Raw genomic sequence first — 15,797 nt, 5'->3', positions numbered from 1 at the left:
TGGGGCTCTTTCTCAGCAGACCAAACCAGATATTCCACAAAACCAGTGGAGATAGTGATGACCATCAGCCCTGAGAGGTACAGCTCAGAGCACAGAAAGAAGTTTCTTTTTCTCACACCGATGATGGTGTGAGATCTGTGCTAAACTCCACCTGCAGGGAAGTTCACTGTTGGTGACCCAGTCATGAACAGGAGAAACTGAAGCACGATCAGTCACCCCACAGGGGTGGGAGGGAGACCAGGGGAACCAGGCTAAGATAAACTGTTTCTTCTTGCAGCGTCCTCTGCCGCAGCGCTGTGACTGACGGCAGGGGTCGCCTCGCCGTGTACGAGCTGTTAGCAGATGTGGACGTTCGGCTCAGAGCCCGGATGGCCCAATTCCTTCTGGTACGCTTCTGTTTCGGCCACTGATTTTTAGAAATTTTTTTTTTATTGATAAGCATATATATTTCTAAAGCTTATTCACGTTTTGGCTGGGTTTGCATTACATCTATTAAGTTAACCTGCGGAGAATTGCTGGAGTTACGATGTTTATTTTCCCATCTGGACATCTGTCTTGCCCCTTCATTTGCTGGAACTTTTTCCTATAGCATCCAATAAAGCTCAATCACCAAATTTGGACATGTTTCACAAAAACTCCATTTAAATTCATTTTTATTTGTTGTTACTACTATGAATGAAATATCTTTTGTCATTATATCTCCTAGTCTATTATTATTGCTGGTATATAGAAATGTCATTAGGAACTGTTTATTTTCTTTCCACTCTACTATTTTATTATGTCTATTAGCTTCTTTGCAGATTTCTTCAGAATTTTCAAGGTTGCAGTCACCTGGTATTTTTTTCCAGACCACTGTTGCTCTGTTTCAAGAAGAGTATTTTCAATTAATTAGATATATATTGTTAACAGTTAAAACGCTAGCTTTTACAGATTAAATACCCTTTTAATAGCATAACTTTAGTATTGAGAATTGTGATAAACAGAAACAGTGGAATCTGGGCTAGGAATGGGGTGCTCAGATTTATAATAAATATCTCAGGGAACATAAGATTAAGTATGAAGCAACTTCCTGCTACTGCTAATATTAAGCATGTATCACACCTGGGAAATGCCAGGCCAGCCTGTTCTAATATATTTTAAATTTATTAGAAATGTTGAGCTTTCTCTTAAGAACTACCTGGAATTCAGTTTTTAAAAATTATTATATGTTATACAACTCAAGACTTTTCTTTTTTTTAAGGATGACTTTCTTTTTTGAACATAATGAGCCAAATGAATCTTAACCTTTTCATCTTTGGAAACTGTGATGGGGCTGAAAGTTCTTCTTTTAAGCATAAGTTTGCCCTTTCCGAAATAGTCAGATGTCATTCAGAGTCAAGGCTGGCTAGAATGAAAGCTCCATGAAGGCAGGAGGATGTCCATCTTGGTCTCATATGATCCCCCAGTCTCAGTGCCTGGCACATAGTAGGTGTTCAGTTAAAATCTATTGTTACTGAATGGCTTTGTGATCTAGCCGGTTATAGTTATTGATTTAAAATGAAAAGTGGTATTAAGTTATTGACTGAGTTTCTTCTGTGACTCAGAAACTAGCTCTGGAGACAGAGTTCAGATATGCCTGCGATACGAGCCCTTCTCTATTGAGAAGGGTTATTTATAGCAGGAGCATCCGTCTTTCTGAGCAGCAGGCTCCCCGACTGCCCACCACATCCCCCTCTCCCTGCCTAGGGGTCTGAGGAGCCAGCATCAGCCCAGTGCAGGAGAGGAGACACTGTCCAAAGTTGCTGGCCGAGTTGTTTTGAACTTTCACATGATTTTATTTGTTTATATGATTATTTAATAAGAATTTAATCAGGAACAATTTAATCAGTGATCCTGTATAACAGTAAAAAAAACCTTGTGTCCATGTAATGATGCCATAGAGAATGCTATCCTATGATATTTACTGCTGTAAAGGGATAGTTTTAATTTCTCTGGATGAATTTTTAGCTGTTTTCTTACAAGTGCATGTTTGGTCATAACCTTGACTTGGGTGATAACTGGCATGTACCTTCTTATATTTGTTGGACAGCATCAAGTTTGTATCATACCCACTGAAGAATTCTCAACAGAATATTTGAGACCTCACGTCAAATGCATTGCCAGTTACGGGCGATTTGTTAATCAAAGGTAATGTGTTTCCTTCCTTTATCCCTTGTCTGTTTTTAGCGATACTTAATGCTTTTAAGGCTATGCTTTATATTTCACTTTAGAAGTGATCCCAGGCCAAGATGCTAAAAGCTGGTGGTGCATTTTTCTTTTAAGAGCTAAATCATTTATCCCAGCAATTTTTCCAGAATTCCATAACATCAGGAAGCTGACATAGTAGCAACTGGGGGAAATGGTTAAGCCTTGTCCTTGAAGGGAGTTACTCTGATTTCTGTTCTGAGCTCTCACCAAGATCCAGTCTGTTCCAATCCTTTAATCTCTATGTCTGAGACTCTTCATGAAAAAAACCATGAAAATAATGACCCAATCTCACAACTATGTTATGAGAATTAGGTAACCAATGATTATTGGGATTTGGGAAAGGTTATTTGGATGTAGATTCAAAAATGCTTTAGGGACACAGTCATGACATATTATGCATCTTTATGGAAACCACCAAGACAGTAAAATCTGGCTGTGCCTGAAAGAAATGATGGCTGTTTGTTCTTTTTATTTTTATATAGCTTTATGTCTTGATATTTAGAGGTGAATAATGTTTCATTGCATTGATATCATTTAGCAATGAATTTTAGTACTAGAGAGGGAAGTTTCAATAAGTTTCCATCTAGCTTCTGTTCCTTCAAAATTAAGATTTTTTCTGGTCTGAGCTCATTGTATTAGGTAGGCAAGTGGGATATATTTGGCCCACCAAATATCTTTGTATAGAGATCTCTGCAGACCTGTGGTTCTCTGGATCCTTTTTTTTATAAGATTTTTTTTAAAAATGTGGACCATTTTTAAAGTCTTTATTGACTTTGTTACAGTACTGCTTCTGTTTTATATTTTGGTTTTTTGGCCAGATTAAAGTCTTAATGTCCAAACTGCTAGAGAAATCCCAAATGTATTATTATTATTATTTTTTGGCTGCACTAGGTGGTATGTGGAACTTCCCCAGCCAGGGGTCAAACCTGCATCCCCTGCAGTGGAAGGGCAGAGTCTTAACCAGTGGATCACGAGAGGAGGCCCTTCTCTGGGTCCTTTTAATGCTTAGAATCTGTCTCTTCAAAGGGACAGTTCTTTGGGTTTTGGTTATTTTTCAACATTCTGTTTTTCAGTGCCTCCTGTGTCTCCCTGGTCCCTGAAACTCCTCCAACAGCACTAATTTTGGATGTCCCGACTGGTGGGTCTTCCCCTTGCCTGCCGGAGGATCCTTCACCTCCAGCCGATACTGTTCTTGGGGTCACGTTGAAGGCCCCGCAGGTAGGGTTACCCCGAGTGTGTTTCTTGTGAACTGGTGGTTCTCAAAGCTGGTCCCAACCAGCTGCATCCCCCCTGCAACCCCTGGGAACTTGTTAGGAATACGGATCTGCAAGCCTCACCCAAGAACTGCTGAGTCAGAAACTCTGGAGGGTAGCCCAGGAATCTGTTTTTTAACAGACTCCTCAAGGGGTGTTTGCTGCCCCTAAAGCTTGAGCACCTCTGCTTTCAACTGTGGAGAATCTCAGGAATGAGGCTTGCAGTTAATTCTGTTTGTGGCCAGCCTATCCCAATGCTCTCTTTCCCTCCTGCATCTCTGTCTGCACAGTCATCTGGCAATTTTTCATAACCCATCTTAGGATAAGTCATATTTGCATGGGCTACTGCTACTTAACATGGTTGAGTTTATTAATTATCTTCTTAAATGAGAACACAAGCACTTTTAGAAATCTAACAGATTTTTTTTGCAACACCAATTTGTAGGCAGGAAATTCCCAATAAACATGTATTGATTAATCATCTAGAACACAAAGATGAAATATATGAAGGGAAAACACATTTTTTTCATCATAAACCACAGAATTGCAGGACTTAATGTTTGTTCTGATGACATGTCTTTTTAATCCTAGAGATGGCTCATGTCAATTCATGTTGCATTAAGATAGGAAATAAAAGGATTTGGGAGAGAAAATTTAATAAGATCCCGTATGGGGTAGGCAGCCTAGAGTAGTAGGGGGAAATTAATTAGTCATGACAATAGAGTTCTAGTCCTGGTTTTGCTATAAAATTAGTCTATGACCTTTCATAAGTTACTTACCCTCCAAGGCCCAGCTCTCATTTGAAAGATACTCTTTTATTGTTGCTATTCTTGTAGTTTTAAAATTATTATTTTGAGGTTTGGAAAGACTTATTAGTCACATAGTGAGGCTTTCTGGGGAGAACCTGGCTCACACTCAAGCCTGAGCGAGTGTTGGAGTCTGAACCTGGTTTTCATTATGGTCAGGCAGGGGCATAGTGGGGTGGGGGGGTCCAGGTGAGGGCTCCCTCTCTCATGGGCTAGAATTTATAGGGTCTGAATTTCCAACCTCTGCCAAGGGATGAACACCTGGGCTTTCTTACAGCTTGTCCAGCTGTGGGACAAAAGGCAAAGGATGAAAGATGGAGCTTGAAAACCATCAAATAGAAAAAATGGAGTCTGACTCTTTGTTACATGGTTATTACAGGTGGTGCTTGAATTCTCGGAACATTCTTGTATGGCTTTTTGCACACAGAGCATGCATTTCTCTTGTGATGTACCTAGAAATGCAATTACTCAATTATATGTTTGGTAGAAACCACATATAGTTTCCCAAAGTGATTGTACCAAATGAGACTCCCTCCAGTCTTGTTTATGGTTGTCCCACTGTTGGCTTGTCCATTCTGCAGCTGAAAGTCATGTGGTTGGTTTCCAGTGTTTGTGACTACAAATAAAGCTGCTACAAAGATTCAACGGAAGGCTTTGTGTGAATGTGGGTTTTTTACTTCACTTGGGTAAATTGTTGTTGTTCAGTCACTAAGTCATGTCTGACTCTTTGCAACCCCATAGACTGTAACATACCAGACTTCCCTGTCCTTCACTACCGCCTGGAGTTTGCTCAGACTCATGTCTGTTGAGTCAGTAAGACTATTTATCTCATCCTCTGCTGCTCGCCCCCTTCTTCTGCCTTCAGTCTTTCCCAACATCCCAGCCTTTACTGGATAAATACCTGCATTGTTTTGATTTTTATTCTTGAAATGTCCTGTGATCCTAATTAGTAATAACTCTGCAATTTGACTGGAAAAGGTCAGTTTTCATTCCAATCCCAAAGAAAGGCAATGCCAAAGAATGCTCAAACTACTGCACAGTTACACTCATCTCACATGCTAGTCAAGTAATGCTTAAAATTCTCCAAGCCAGGCTTCAGCAATACATGAATAATGAACTTCCAGATGTTCAAGCTGGTTTTAGAAAAGGCAGAGGAACCAGAGATCAAATTGCCAACATCCACTGGATCATTGAAAACGCAAGAGAGTTCCAGAAAAACATCTATTTCTACTTTATTGACTATGCCAAAGCCTTTGACTGTGTGGAAAATTCTTCAAGAGATGGGAATACCAGACCACCTGGCCTGCCTCTTGAGAAAACTGTATGCAGGTCAGGAAGCAGCAGTTAGAAGTGGACATGGAACAACAGACTGGTTCCAAATAGGAAAAGGAGTACGTCAAGTCTGTATATTGTCACCCTGCTTATTTAACTTATATGCAGAGTACATCATGAGAAACACTGGACTGGAAGAAACACAAGCTGGAATCAAGATTGCCGGGTGAAATATCAATAACCTCAGATATGCAGATGGCACCATCCTTATGGCAGAAAGTGAAGAAGACCTAAAGAGCCTCTTGATGAAAGTGAAAGAGGAGAGTGAAAAAGTTGGCTTAAAGCTCAACATTCAGAAAATGAAGATCATGACATCTGGTCCCATCACTTCACGGCAAATAGATGGGGAAACAGTGGAAACAGTGTCAGACTTTATTTTTTGGGGCTCCAAAATCACTGCAGATGGTGACTTCAGCCATGAAATTAAAAGACGCTTACTACTTGGAAGGAAAGTTATGACCAACTTAGAAAGCATATTAAAAAGCAGAGACATTACTTTGCCAACAAAGGTCAGTCTAGTCAAGGCTATGGTTTTTCCAGTAGTCATGTATGGATGTGAGAGTTGAACTGTAAAGAAAGCTGAGTGCTGAAGAATTGATGCTTTTGAACTGTGGTGTTGGAGAAGACTCTTGAGAGTCCCTTGGACTGCAAGGAGATCCAACTAGTCCATCCTAAAGGGGATCAGTCCTGGGTGTTCATTGGAAGGACTGATGCTGAAGCTGAAACTCCAATACTTTGGGCACCTGATGCAAAGAGCTGACTCATTTGAAAAGACCCTGATGCTGGGAAAGATTGAGGGCAGGAGGAGAAGGGGACAACAGAGGATGAGATGGTTGGATGGCATCACCAACTCAATGGACATGGGTTTGGGTGGACTGCGGAAGTTGGTGATGGACAGGGAGGCCTGGCGTGCTGTGGTTCATGGGGTTGCAAAGAGTCGGACACGACTGAGCGACTGAACTGAACTAAACTACAGCTTGAGAAGATTTTATTTTTCCACCTAGAACCAGGTGACCCTTCAAGGCCTAGTACCACGCCCAGGTCGGTATGTCATCGTTGTCCATTTTTATCAACCAGCACATCCAACGTTCCCGGCACAGGTGTCTGTGGATGGAGGACGGCTGCAGGCAGGTGAGCTACAGGGAGCAGGGCCGGTTTTGGGGCTCACCTGTCCTGGCAGGGCTGTGACAGGACTGCCTCCCTCTGCCCCTAGGTGTCTTCCGGGCCTCTTTTTGCCCCCATGTGCTTGGCTGCCGGGACCAAGTGATCACCGGAGATCAGGTTGAGTTTGACATCTCGGAGCCGGAGGTGGCCCTGACTGTGACAATTCCAGAGGGAAAGTCCTTAGTTTTGGTGCGTTCTGCTCTTTCCTCTCATACTCTTTACGTGCTTGCCTTGGTCGGCTGCTCTGTGTGTCTGTTCTGGCTCATGGCAGTAATTCCTCCAGGGAATTGAAGCCATGTTTATAGAAAAACGTTTAAATTTTACAGCTGCCTTTAGCAAAAAAAGGTCTGTGACTATTAAAATCAAGGGAAATCAGAATACTAGAGAAGCGACTGGGAAGAAAACTCCCCTGCATGAAGCATGGGAGCTGTCTCTCTGTCTCCATCAGTCCCACCTCGCTCTCATCTGACAAGTCTCTCTCTGAGGCGTTGAACACTCCTTTCTTCCTGAAACTATCCTGTTTTGGCTCCCATAGCTACTTTCTCTTGGCTTTCCCTGCTTTCTCCAGTGCTCCTTCAGTGAGTTCTCTTCCCTTTCATCCCTTTCATGTCAGTGTGCCCTTGGGCTTGACACTGAGACCCCTTGTTCTAAGATTTCTCTTCATATAACATCATCTGTGCCTGTTGATTCTGTTCTCCCCTCTGTGGGAATGATACCCACACCTGTGACCTCATTTCCCATCTTTCCTGAGCTCTGGGACCATCTACTGTGCAGCCCCATAGCCAGAGCGCTCACAGGTCCCTCCAGCTTAGCCTGTTACCTGTATAGACCCCAGGTGCCCCGTTCCTTGTTTATCACCTTGGCTGGTGGAATCATGATCACCCAATGCCTGTAAAGCCTTTGAGAGCCAGCAAACACTGTCCAGGCCTGCCCTGAACCCTCCAATTCTTGCTCATGCCTCCTTTCTCTCTGAGGATGTCATCCCAGGGTCAGGGGATATATTTTGTATCCCTGTGCCTGAAACACCATCTGGCACCGGTGTTCGGCAATGTTTGTTGAATTGAATAACATGAGAGCAATAGACTCTGTACACTGTCAGTGGCTGAGTAGTTGACAAAGATGTTGAAATTTCCTGCAGCATTTGTTACTGCTGTGGTCTGATTTACACAGGTACAGAGAATACAGGGCGGTATTTTTAAAGACTGGGGCCACAATTATTCATAATAGAGTATCTGACAGGTTAGGCATTTCAGGGGCAAGCCACCATATGAGTCTCCCCATTGGTCCTGCCGTTTCAGTTTGCTTACTCTCTGAAAATACAGAATGAGGACTTCCCTGATGGTCCAGTGGTTAAGACTGCTCACTTCCAGTGCAGGGGATTCAGGTTTGATTCCTGACCAGGGAACTAGCTCCTACATGCTGCAACTGAGAGTTTACATGCTACAACTAAAAAGATTTCAAATGCCCCGACAAAAATCAAAGATCCCTTGAGCTGTGACTAAGACCTGGCACAGCCAAATAAATATGAAAGAAAAAGAAAGACTAAAAAATAAAAATAAATAAATAAAAATACAAAATTCCACCCCCTGGAGATCCAGGGTCATCGCAGGGATGGATCACACGGGGCCCTGACATCATAACAGGCCTCTGTCTCCTATCCCCACCCAGCACCCAAGGCTGCTGCGCCTCTGAGCAGGCGCTCCAGGGGGTCTGTCCCCCCAACTCATTATCATTTCCCTAGGGGGAATGTGTCCTGAGCCTTCAACACTGAGTTAGGGTTGCTTTGTGATTCTTTTTTTGTAAGTTCTGTTTCATGTGGTCTTGGACTTAACAATAAAGAACACTGATCTGGCAACCCACTCCAGTATTCTTGCCTGGAGATTCCCCATGGACGGAGGAGCCTGGTGGGCCATAGTCCATGGGGTTGCAAAGAGTCAGACACGACTGAAGCGATGTAACATGATCTTAGTGAAGAGAAAGCATGGTGGAGCCGTGGGTGTGCCGTGCTGCTGAAAATCCAAAGGCATGCTGACACTTTCCCTTTAGGTCCGTGTCCTAGTGGTGCCTGCAGAGAATTACGACTACCAGATCCTTCACAGAAAATCACTGGACAAGTCGTTGGAGTTTGTCACCAATTGTGGAGGAGACAGTTTTTATATTGAGTAAGTATCACTTTGTGTGAGGGCTTCCTAGGTGGCACTGGTGGTAAAGAACCCGCCTGCCAATGCAGGAGACACAAGAGAAGCTGAGTTCAACCCCAGGATCGAGAAGATCCCCGGGAGGAGGGCATGGCAACCCACTCCCGTATTCTTGCCAGGAAAATCCCATGGACGGAGGAGCCCTTAGGGTTGCAAAGAGTCGGACGTGACCGAAGCGACTTAGCATGCACACATCACTTGGTGGCACAGCCATGGGAGGCCTGAGGCTGTCCCACATTCCCAACCAGAGCAGGAGGCCCGGGGAGGGGTGGCGTTCGGGTCTGTCTTCCTCCTCTGAGCGCCCAAGGGAGCAGCAGTGAGTCCCTGATCCTCGGCACACACTGACCTGTGTACTATCTCATCATGTCCGTCTGGGCGGGATTTCCCTCTTCAACTCTGATCTCAGCAGATCACCCCCAAGCCAGGATTCACAGGCTGCTTGGGGGTTTCTCTTCCTCTTTGTTGCTTCCTGTTGGCCAACTCGGATTCCTGAAAGATACCAAATGGTTACCTCTGCTGCAGGGCACATCAGCCCTGATTCCCGCTCTCCTTTGCCCTTTCATCAGTGAGGAGCATTACAGAAGGCCAGGCCTCCCTGTCCTCATTTGGTGGGTTCCCAGATGCTAAGAGCGTAGAACAGCCCTTACTATCAGTTCCTGTCAGTCTCTCCTGCAGACCCCCCCTCCCTGCCACCTTGTAGGTTTCCTGAGGAACCTGGGCCTCCAGAGGGTGGAAACCTCTTGTACAGAAAATATTAACAGCAAGGGCTCTGAGGTCAGACCGCTGTGGATTTGAGTGCCTACCCCACCCTCCATAGCTCTGTGCCCTCAAGAATGTTGCTTAACTTCTAGGAGCCTTCCTTATCTCACCTGTGAAATGGGGCTTCGGCCTAATCGGTTAGGTGGGTGTCAGGTTAACGTTGTTCAGTCACTAAGTTGTGTCCAGCTCTTTGCGACACCATGGACTGCAGCACGTCAGGATTCCCTCTCCTTCACCATCTCCCGGAGTTTGCTCCAATGTCCATTGAGTTGGTGATGCTGTCTAACCACCTCATCCTCTGCCGCCCCCTTCTCCTTTTGCCTTCAATCTTTCTTAGCATCAGGGGATTTTCCAGTGAGTTCGCTGTTACCATCAGGGGGCCAAAGTATTGGAGCTTCAGCTTATGAGGTTAAACGGAAAACTTTTAACATACATGTTCAGTAAAAGTTGACGATTCACCTCCTCCTCATTATTATCCTAAGTGGTATATCATAGCACATGCAGGTATAAATTTTTTGGTGACTGCTGTATTGAGATAGAACCTATATACCATACAACTCATCCTATAGATGAATCTTCACCCTTTTATTCCAGCCACCAAAGGTTCCCGCCCACCAGTCCTGTGATGAGTCCTGAAGTAGATGGGGGTGGGTGGGTGCTGTCAACCATTGTAAGTGCAGGGGTGGGGTTTCTGCTCACTTTTTCCTAGACGCCAGAGCCCCTCTCCCAAAACACTGCTTGGTGGGGTGTGTGGGAAGGGGAAGGTGGGACCATTTCTGGGCATGCCTCCCAGGATCTCACTGTGTGTTCTTGTTCCCACAGCCCCCAGAGAGCCTCTGAATTCTGTAAGAATTCTGCCAGATCCCTGGTGGCCCTTTACCACGAGGGCGCACTGCCTTGCGAGTGCCACCCCGCCGGGGCCATCGGCCACCCCTGCAGCCCCGAGGGCGGGCAGTGCCCGTGCCGGCCCCACGTCATCGGGCGGCAGTGTACCCGCTGTCAGACGGGCTTCTATGGGTTCCCGCACTGCAAACGTAAGCACACGTTTGGGGCAGCCAAGGTCATCTCTGGTCCAGGTGGATGAAGCCCGCCCAGGGCAGGGCTTGTCCAGTTTCACTGTGCTGGAGACTCACCTGGGGATCTTGTGAGAGTGCAGATTCTGAGTCAGGAGGCCTGGGCTGGGGCCTGAGAGTCTACATTTCCCACAGCCACTCAGAGGATTCCCATGCCGCTGGTCCAGGGACCACTCTCTGAGTAGCAGGCTTCTAGAAAAGACGTATTTGTGTCTCCTGGGCTAGGGGACCCATGCCCTTGGCAAAGAAGGTGAAGGGAAATAACCTTAAGCTTCAAAACACCGGACAGCTTGGCCCTCTTCCTAGTGGGATGGGGTAGGCTTCAGTTTTTGCAGCCTAACCACCAAAGCTTAGTCGAGGTGGGAGGAAACCCAGGGTCAGAGGGCACCTTCCTCTCTGAGGAGGCCATGGATCTTCGTCTAAGAATTGTCCTGCCGCCCTAGACAAGGCCCAGCCCACGCTGTGTGAGGGGTGCAGAGGCCCCGCGTGGAGGCCAGCCTTTGCCTGCTGCAGGCCCCACCCCTGATCTTGGGCCCAGCGCCCTGGGGCAATGTGAAGGCCCTTCGGGGAGACTGGGAGGAGCAGACCCTCTAACGAAGGCCAGACTTCACATTAGAATGGCACACAGCCTCAGCCTGAGGATGAGGGGGAGGCCCCTACGAGTGTCTACCTTGAGGTCAGTAGGTCCAGTGATGCCTCACTCAGTGTCCACACACTTCTCCACCCTCAGCATTGGACGTGGTTGGTCTTGGCCCCAGAAAGGAGCCTTTCAGATCAACCACACTCAGTGATGCCATAATGAAGGAAAAACAAGACCTTACTCCCAGATACCCTTTGGAAGCTTCTGAAAACGCTGGTGGTGCAGTTTTGCTGGAGATCAGGGGCGTCTAACCCTTATACCATGTCTCTTTATCCTTGGCCAGCTTGCAACTGTGGCCGGCGCCTTTGTGAGGAGACAACAGGGCGGTGCCTGTGTCCTCCCCGGACGGTCAGGCCCCAGTGTGACATGTGTGAGGTGCGCTCCTTCAGCTTCCACCCCCTGGCCGGTTGCGAAGGCTGCAATTGTTCCCGGATGGGCACCGACAGGGCCGCCACCGTGGAGTGCGACCAGGACCACGGGCAGTGCAGGTGAGGCCTGGGGGGCTAGCCTGTCACATCCTGTCCTGGGAAGGGAAGATGCCATGGGCCCCCACTTGGGTCCTCGTTTACTTCCCACTTCAACACTGCTCTGTGGCACTCCCCACCCAGGACGGGCGTGGTGTGTGGAGTAACTGGTCCCCTGGGGCTCAGGGTAGCTTGGCAGAGCCTGGGTGGGCAGATAGCTGTTGCCTGGGGTTCGAGCAGCCTCACTGTCCTCTCCAGCCTTGTTCTGTGTGTTTATATGCTGCGCGTGTGATAAAGTGATCAGTTCCATCTCCTGGGTCATTCACTGAGTGGTGAGCGCCTCTTGGCCTGTACTGAGGTTTGAGCTCTAAACCTTCTCTCTCGTAAGCTGCTAGTTTTGTTAAGCACAATACATGATGAAGTCTAAAATCCGGATCCCGCCGCCCTGACTCAGACAGGCGAGCTAGAGGCCGTGTGGGGTCTCCACCGGGGGGTCAGTTTTGGGGAGGGTGGCAGGGTGAGCAGTACCTATTGGAGAGCCTGGCCTGTAAGGGGGGCTGCCCCCAGGCCCACCAGGCACAACTGCTGAGCGATGAGGAGAGGGCGGTTCAAACAGATGCTGTAGAGCCAAGAGGCTCTTCCAGCAGATCAGCTCTGCATATGAAACCAGAGGCTGATGTCGCGTGATCCGAGTGATCAGCCTGATCTCTGCAGGACTGGAGAGTAAGCACAGGGGGTGAAGAAGAGGACCCTGTCTCCTAGAAGAAGAGGCTGGAAAGAATCCCACAGGGATTATGTGGCAGGGAGACCGAAGCAGATCTTTTTCCATCCAGGCGGGTGTGGCATGCACGTGTGCAGGAGACAACATGAGACTCAGTCCCTTCTGAGTCCCTTCCTCGTCCCCCCCCCATCCCACCCCGGGTACCGGATGTCTGGGTCTGTGTCTGTGATCCGGGTGTGACAGCCGGGAGGGGCTGTGGCTGCTGCTGGCAGGCGCCCGCACCTCCTACTCCACTGCAGCTGTGTTCATTTCCTGAGGCCGCTCTGACAAATGACCACACACTGGGCATCTTCAGAGTCAAAAGGCTAAAGTCTGAAATCAAGTCGACGGCACCGTGCCCTTTCTAAAGGCTCCAGCAGAGACCCTGTTCCATGCTTATCTCTTTCCTTCCCATGTTGTCGACAGTCCTTGAAATTCCTTGACTCTGCCTCTGTCGTCTCATGGATTCTGCTTGTGCGTCTCTGTCTTCACACGGGGGTCTCCTCTGTATGTGTCTGTGTCTTTTCTTTCTTCTTTCAGCTTTTAATTTTTTTTTTTCTACCTTGTCTCAGTTGAGGTACGGTTGATGTATAATATATACGTTTCAGGTGTGCAACATGGTGGTGCACAGGTTTTTAGAGTTATACAGCATTTATAATGATTATAAAATATTGACTATTTTTCCAATATTTTATATGTTGCTGTAAAAAATACCCTTGTAGCTCATTTGCTTTTATATAATAGTTTGTGCCTCTTCATCCCCTGCCTCTCTTGGGTCCCTCCCTCCTTCCCTCTCCCCACTGGTAACCACTAGTTTGTTCTCTGTGTCTGTGAGTCTGTTTTTATTGTTTTATATCCACTGGTTTGTTTTCTTTTTTTTTTTTTTTTTAGATTCTACATACAAGTGATATGCACTGTTTGTCTTTCTCTGACTTATTTCATTCAGCATGTCTTCTGGGCTTCTCAGGTGGCTCTAATGGTAAAAAATCTGCATGCAATGCAGGAGACCCGGGCTCGATCCTTGGGTGGGGAAGATCCCCTGGAGAAGGAAATGGCAACCCACTCCAGTATTCTTGCCTGGAAAATCCTATGGAACAGAGGAGCCTGGTGGGCTACAGTGCATGGGGTCACAAAGAATCGGACACAACTGAAGCGACTTAGCATGTATACACAGTGCCTTTCTGGTCCAAGCATATTGTTGCAATTGCAAAATTTCATTTTTTCTTATGGCCAAGTGGTATTCCATTATATCTATATGTATACCTGTGTCTTTCTTTCCTTTTAAGGATACCAGTGGTATTGAATTAGGACCTACCTTACTCCAATATGACCTCATATTGATTATGTCTGCAAAAATCCTCCTTCCTAGGTCACATTCTAGATACTGGGGGCTTAGAACTTGGATGTATCTTCTGGGGACAACATTCCCCTCTCTATAGCAGCAGTGTTGACTTTTCCTGAGGACGGGCCCTTAACCACACCCGTGATTGTTGCCCCATTCCTAGTAGTTCCTTTGTTCTCGGGAAAGGAAGCTGAATGAGAACTTGAGTCATGGAAGAGTCTAAGTCTTTAAAACCACAGGTTGTGAGTCTTCCCTGAGTCAACTTGGTTGTCCGTCCTTCTCAGATTATGAGCTTAAACGGAATGAGACTTGCATAAAGAATTTTGAGGTGATACGGGAGAGTTCTAATCACAGTTAATGAACATACATTAGGATCTGTTCCCTCTGGGGCATAAGCTATTCTCTGGAAGGATACAGGGACTTAGCTCGTTACTTAAGACTTTGGGTCCTGACTGCACCAGTGGGCCTGTGAAGATGTCTAACCCACTTCCAGTAAGTCCTGACATCTAAGAACAGTGGTATTCAGCGGAAGCACAGACTTCTACCAGGACCTGTGGAGATGTCCCAGAGCAGAAAGGGGCACTGTGCCAGGAGTTGCTTGCTGTCTTGTGGCCGGAGAAGATGCATAAATGGGAAGCTCTAAGGACCTAAATGTGCCAGTCACGACCCAGTCAATGTAGAAGAAGAGAGACCAGACCAAAGGAAAGTGAAGAATTAGAACTGGCTTCAGCACATTATAAAGAGATTATCTTCCAATAGAAAAAAAACAGAGAAGGAAATCCAGGGTGTTATAAAACGGGAAACAGATTGAACTAGGAATGATATTCCTTTTAATATATTTGGAAAACAAATCAAAGGAAAGAATCCAACATCTAATTGTTCAGAGGAATGAATAGTCTGACAAGTGGAAGAAGCAGAGAGGGAGGTGTTAGCATTAAAATCCTTCCCCCACTCAAGGGAGTAGGAATCTGGATAAAAACAGATTGCAGTATTTAAAATAGATAAGCTAGAAGGATCTACCGTATAGCACATGGAACTCTGCTCAGTGTTATGTGGCAGCCTGGATGGGAGGGGAGTTTGGAAAAGAACAGATACATGTATATGTATGGCTGAGTCCCTTTGCTGTTCACCTGAAATTATCACATTGTTTGTGAATTGGCTGTACCCCAATACAAAATAAAGTTAAAGAAAGACAGGGTGAAAAACAAGGTTCCATTTGAACAGGAGAATGAGCAATGTATATATAACCTTGGGAAAAACGAAGAAAAAACCAGATGGAAGAGCAAGAGGGGCAGATAAACAAGGAGAAGTGGAATGAACAGTCACTGGGAGATGGAATCCTGGCAGAGTACGGAGCCCAGGACATTGCAGTGGCCACCGTCATAGCTGCATACAGTGTCCCCATATTTAATTGAAAATAAAAACTCACTAGACCACAGAAAGTGCAAACCAGTCCAACAAAGTTCCATTTTTCCATAATGACTTCTTTACTTTTTCTTCTGAAAAGAGGACACCCAAGGGAGGAGATTGGGGCTGGGACTGGAGGTTGGGGAACCATGTACGAGGGTGAGAGTGAGAGAGGACCCCCAAGGAGAAGGTGTAGACACACAGGAGGGAGAACAGGTGTGGGGGTCCCTGTGATTAATCATAGGAGGCAAAGGAGCCACACAGATGGAGAGGCAATTTTCAGGCAGGAGGAGAAGGCAAAGAATTCACTGTCTTAGAACCAGTGGGAGAGTTTTAAAAGGGATTAGCTGTTCAACAGAAGAAATTGCTATGA

At 46.2% G+C, this 15,797-nt stretch overlaps 1 protein-coding gene across 4 annotated transcripts in view; it reads left to right on the top strand.

Moving 5' to 3' along the window:
* Nucleotides 1–15,797, top strand: part of LAMA3 (laminin subunit alpha 3) — a 253,721-nt gene that overhangs the window by 133,189 nt on the left and 104,735 nt on the right. For all 4 annotated transcript variants that reach the window (XM_069569260.1, XM_069569259.1, XM_069569261.1 and 1 more), the window contains 8 exons: nucleotides 278–386; nucleotides 2,069–2,166; nucleotides 3,300–3,444; nucleotides 6,622–6,748; nucleotides 6,831–6,970; nucleotides 8,828–8,943; nucleotides 10,561–10,772; nucleotides 11,735–11,939. In XM_069569260.1, coding sequence (XP_069425361.1) covers nucleotides 278–386; nucleotides 2,069–2,166; nucleotides 3,300–3,444; nucleotides 6,622–6,748; nucleotides 6,831–6,970; nucleotides 8,828–8,943; nucleotides 10,561–10,772; nucleotides 11,735–11,939 — 1,152 coding nt within the window. The remainder of the gene's footprint in view (nucleotides 1–277; nucleotides 387–2,068; nucleotides 2,167–3,299; nucleotides 3,445–6,621; nucleotides 6,749–6,830; nucleotides 6,971–8,827; nucleotides 8,944–10,560; nucleotides 10,773–11,734; nucleotides 11,940–15,797) is intronic.

This window comes from Ovis canadensis, chromosome 23, assembly GCF_042477335.2.
Source record: "Ovis canadensis isolate MfBH-ARS-UI-01 breed Bighorn chromosome 23, ARS-UI_OviCan_v2, whole genome shotgun sequence".
Classification (NCBI taxonomy): Eukaryota; Metazoa; Chordata; class Mammalia; order Artiodactyla; family Bovidae; genus Ovis; species Ovis canadensis.
Note: the sequence above shows the minus strand (reverse complement) of the source record. Positions and strands in the feature narration are given on the sequence as shown.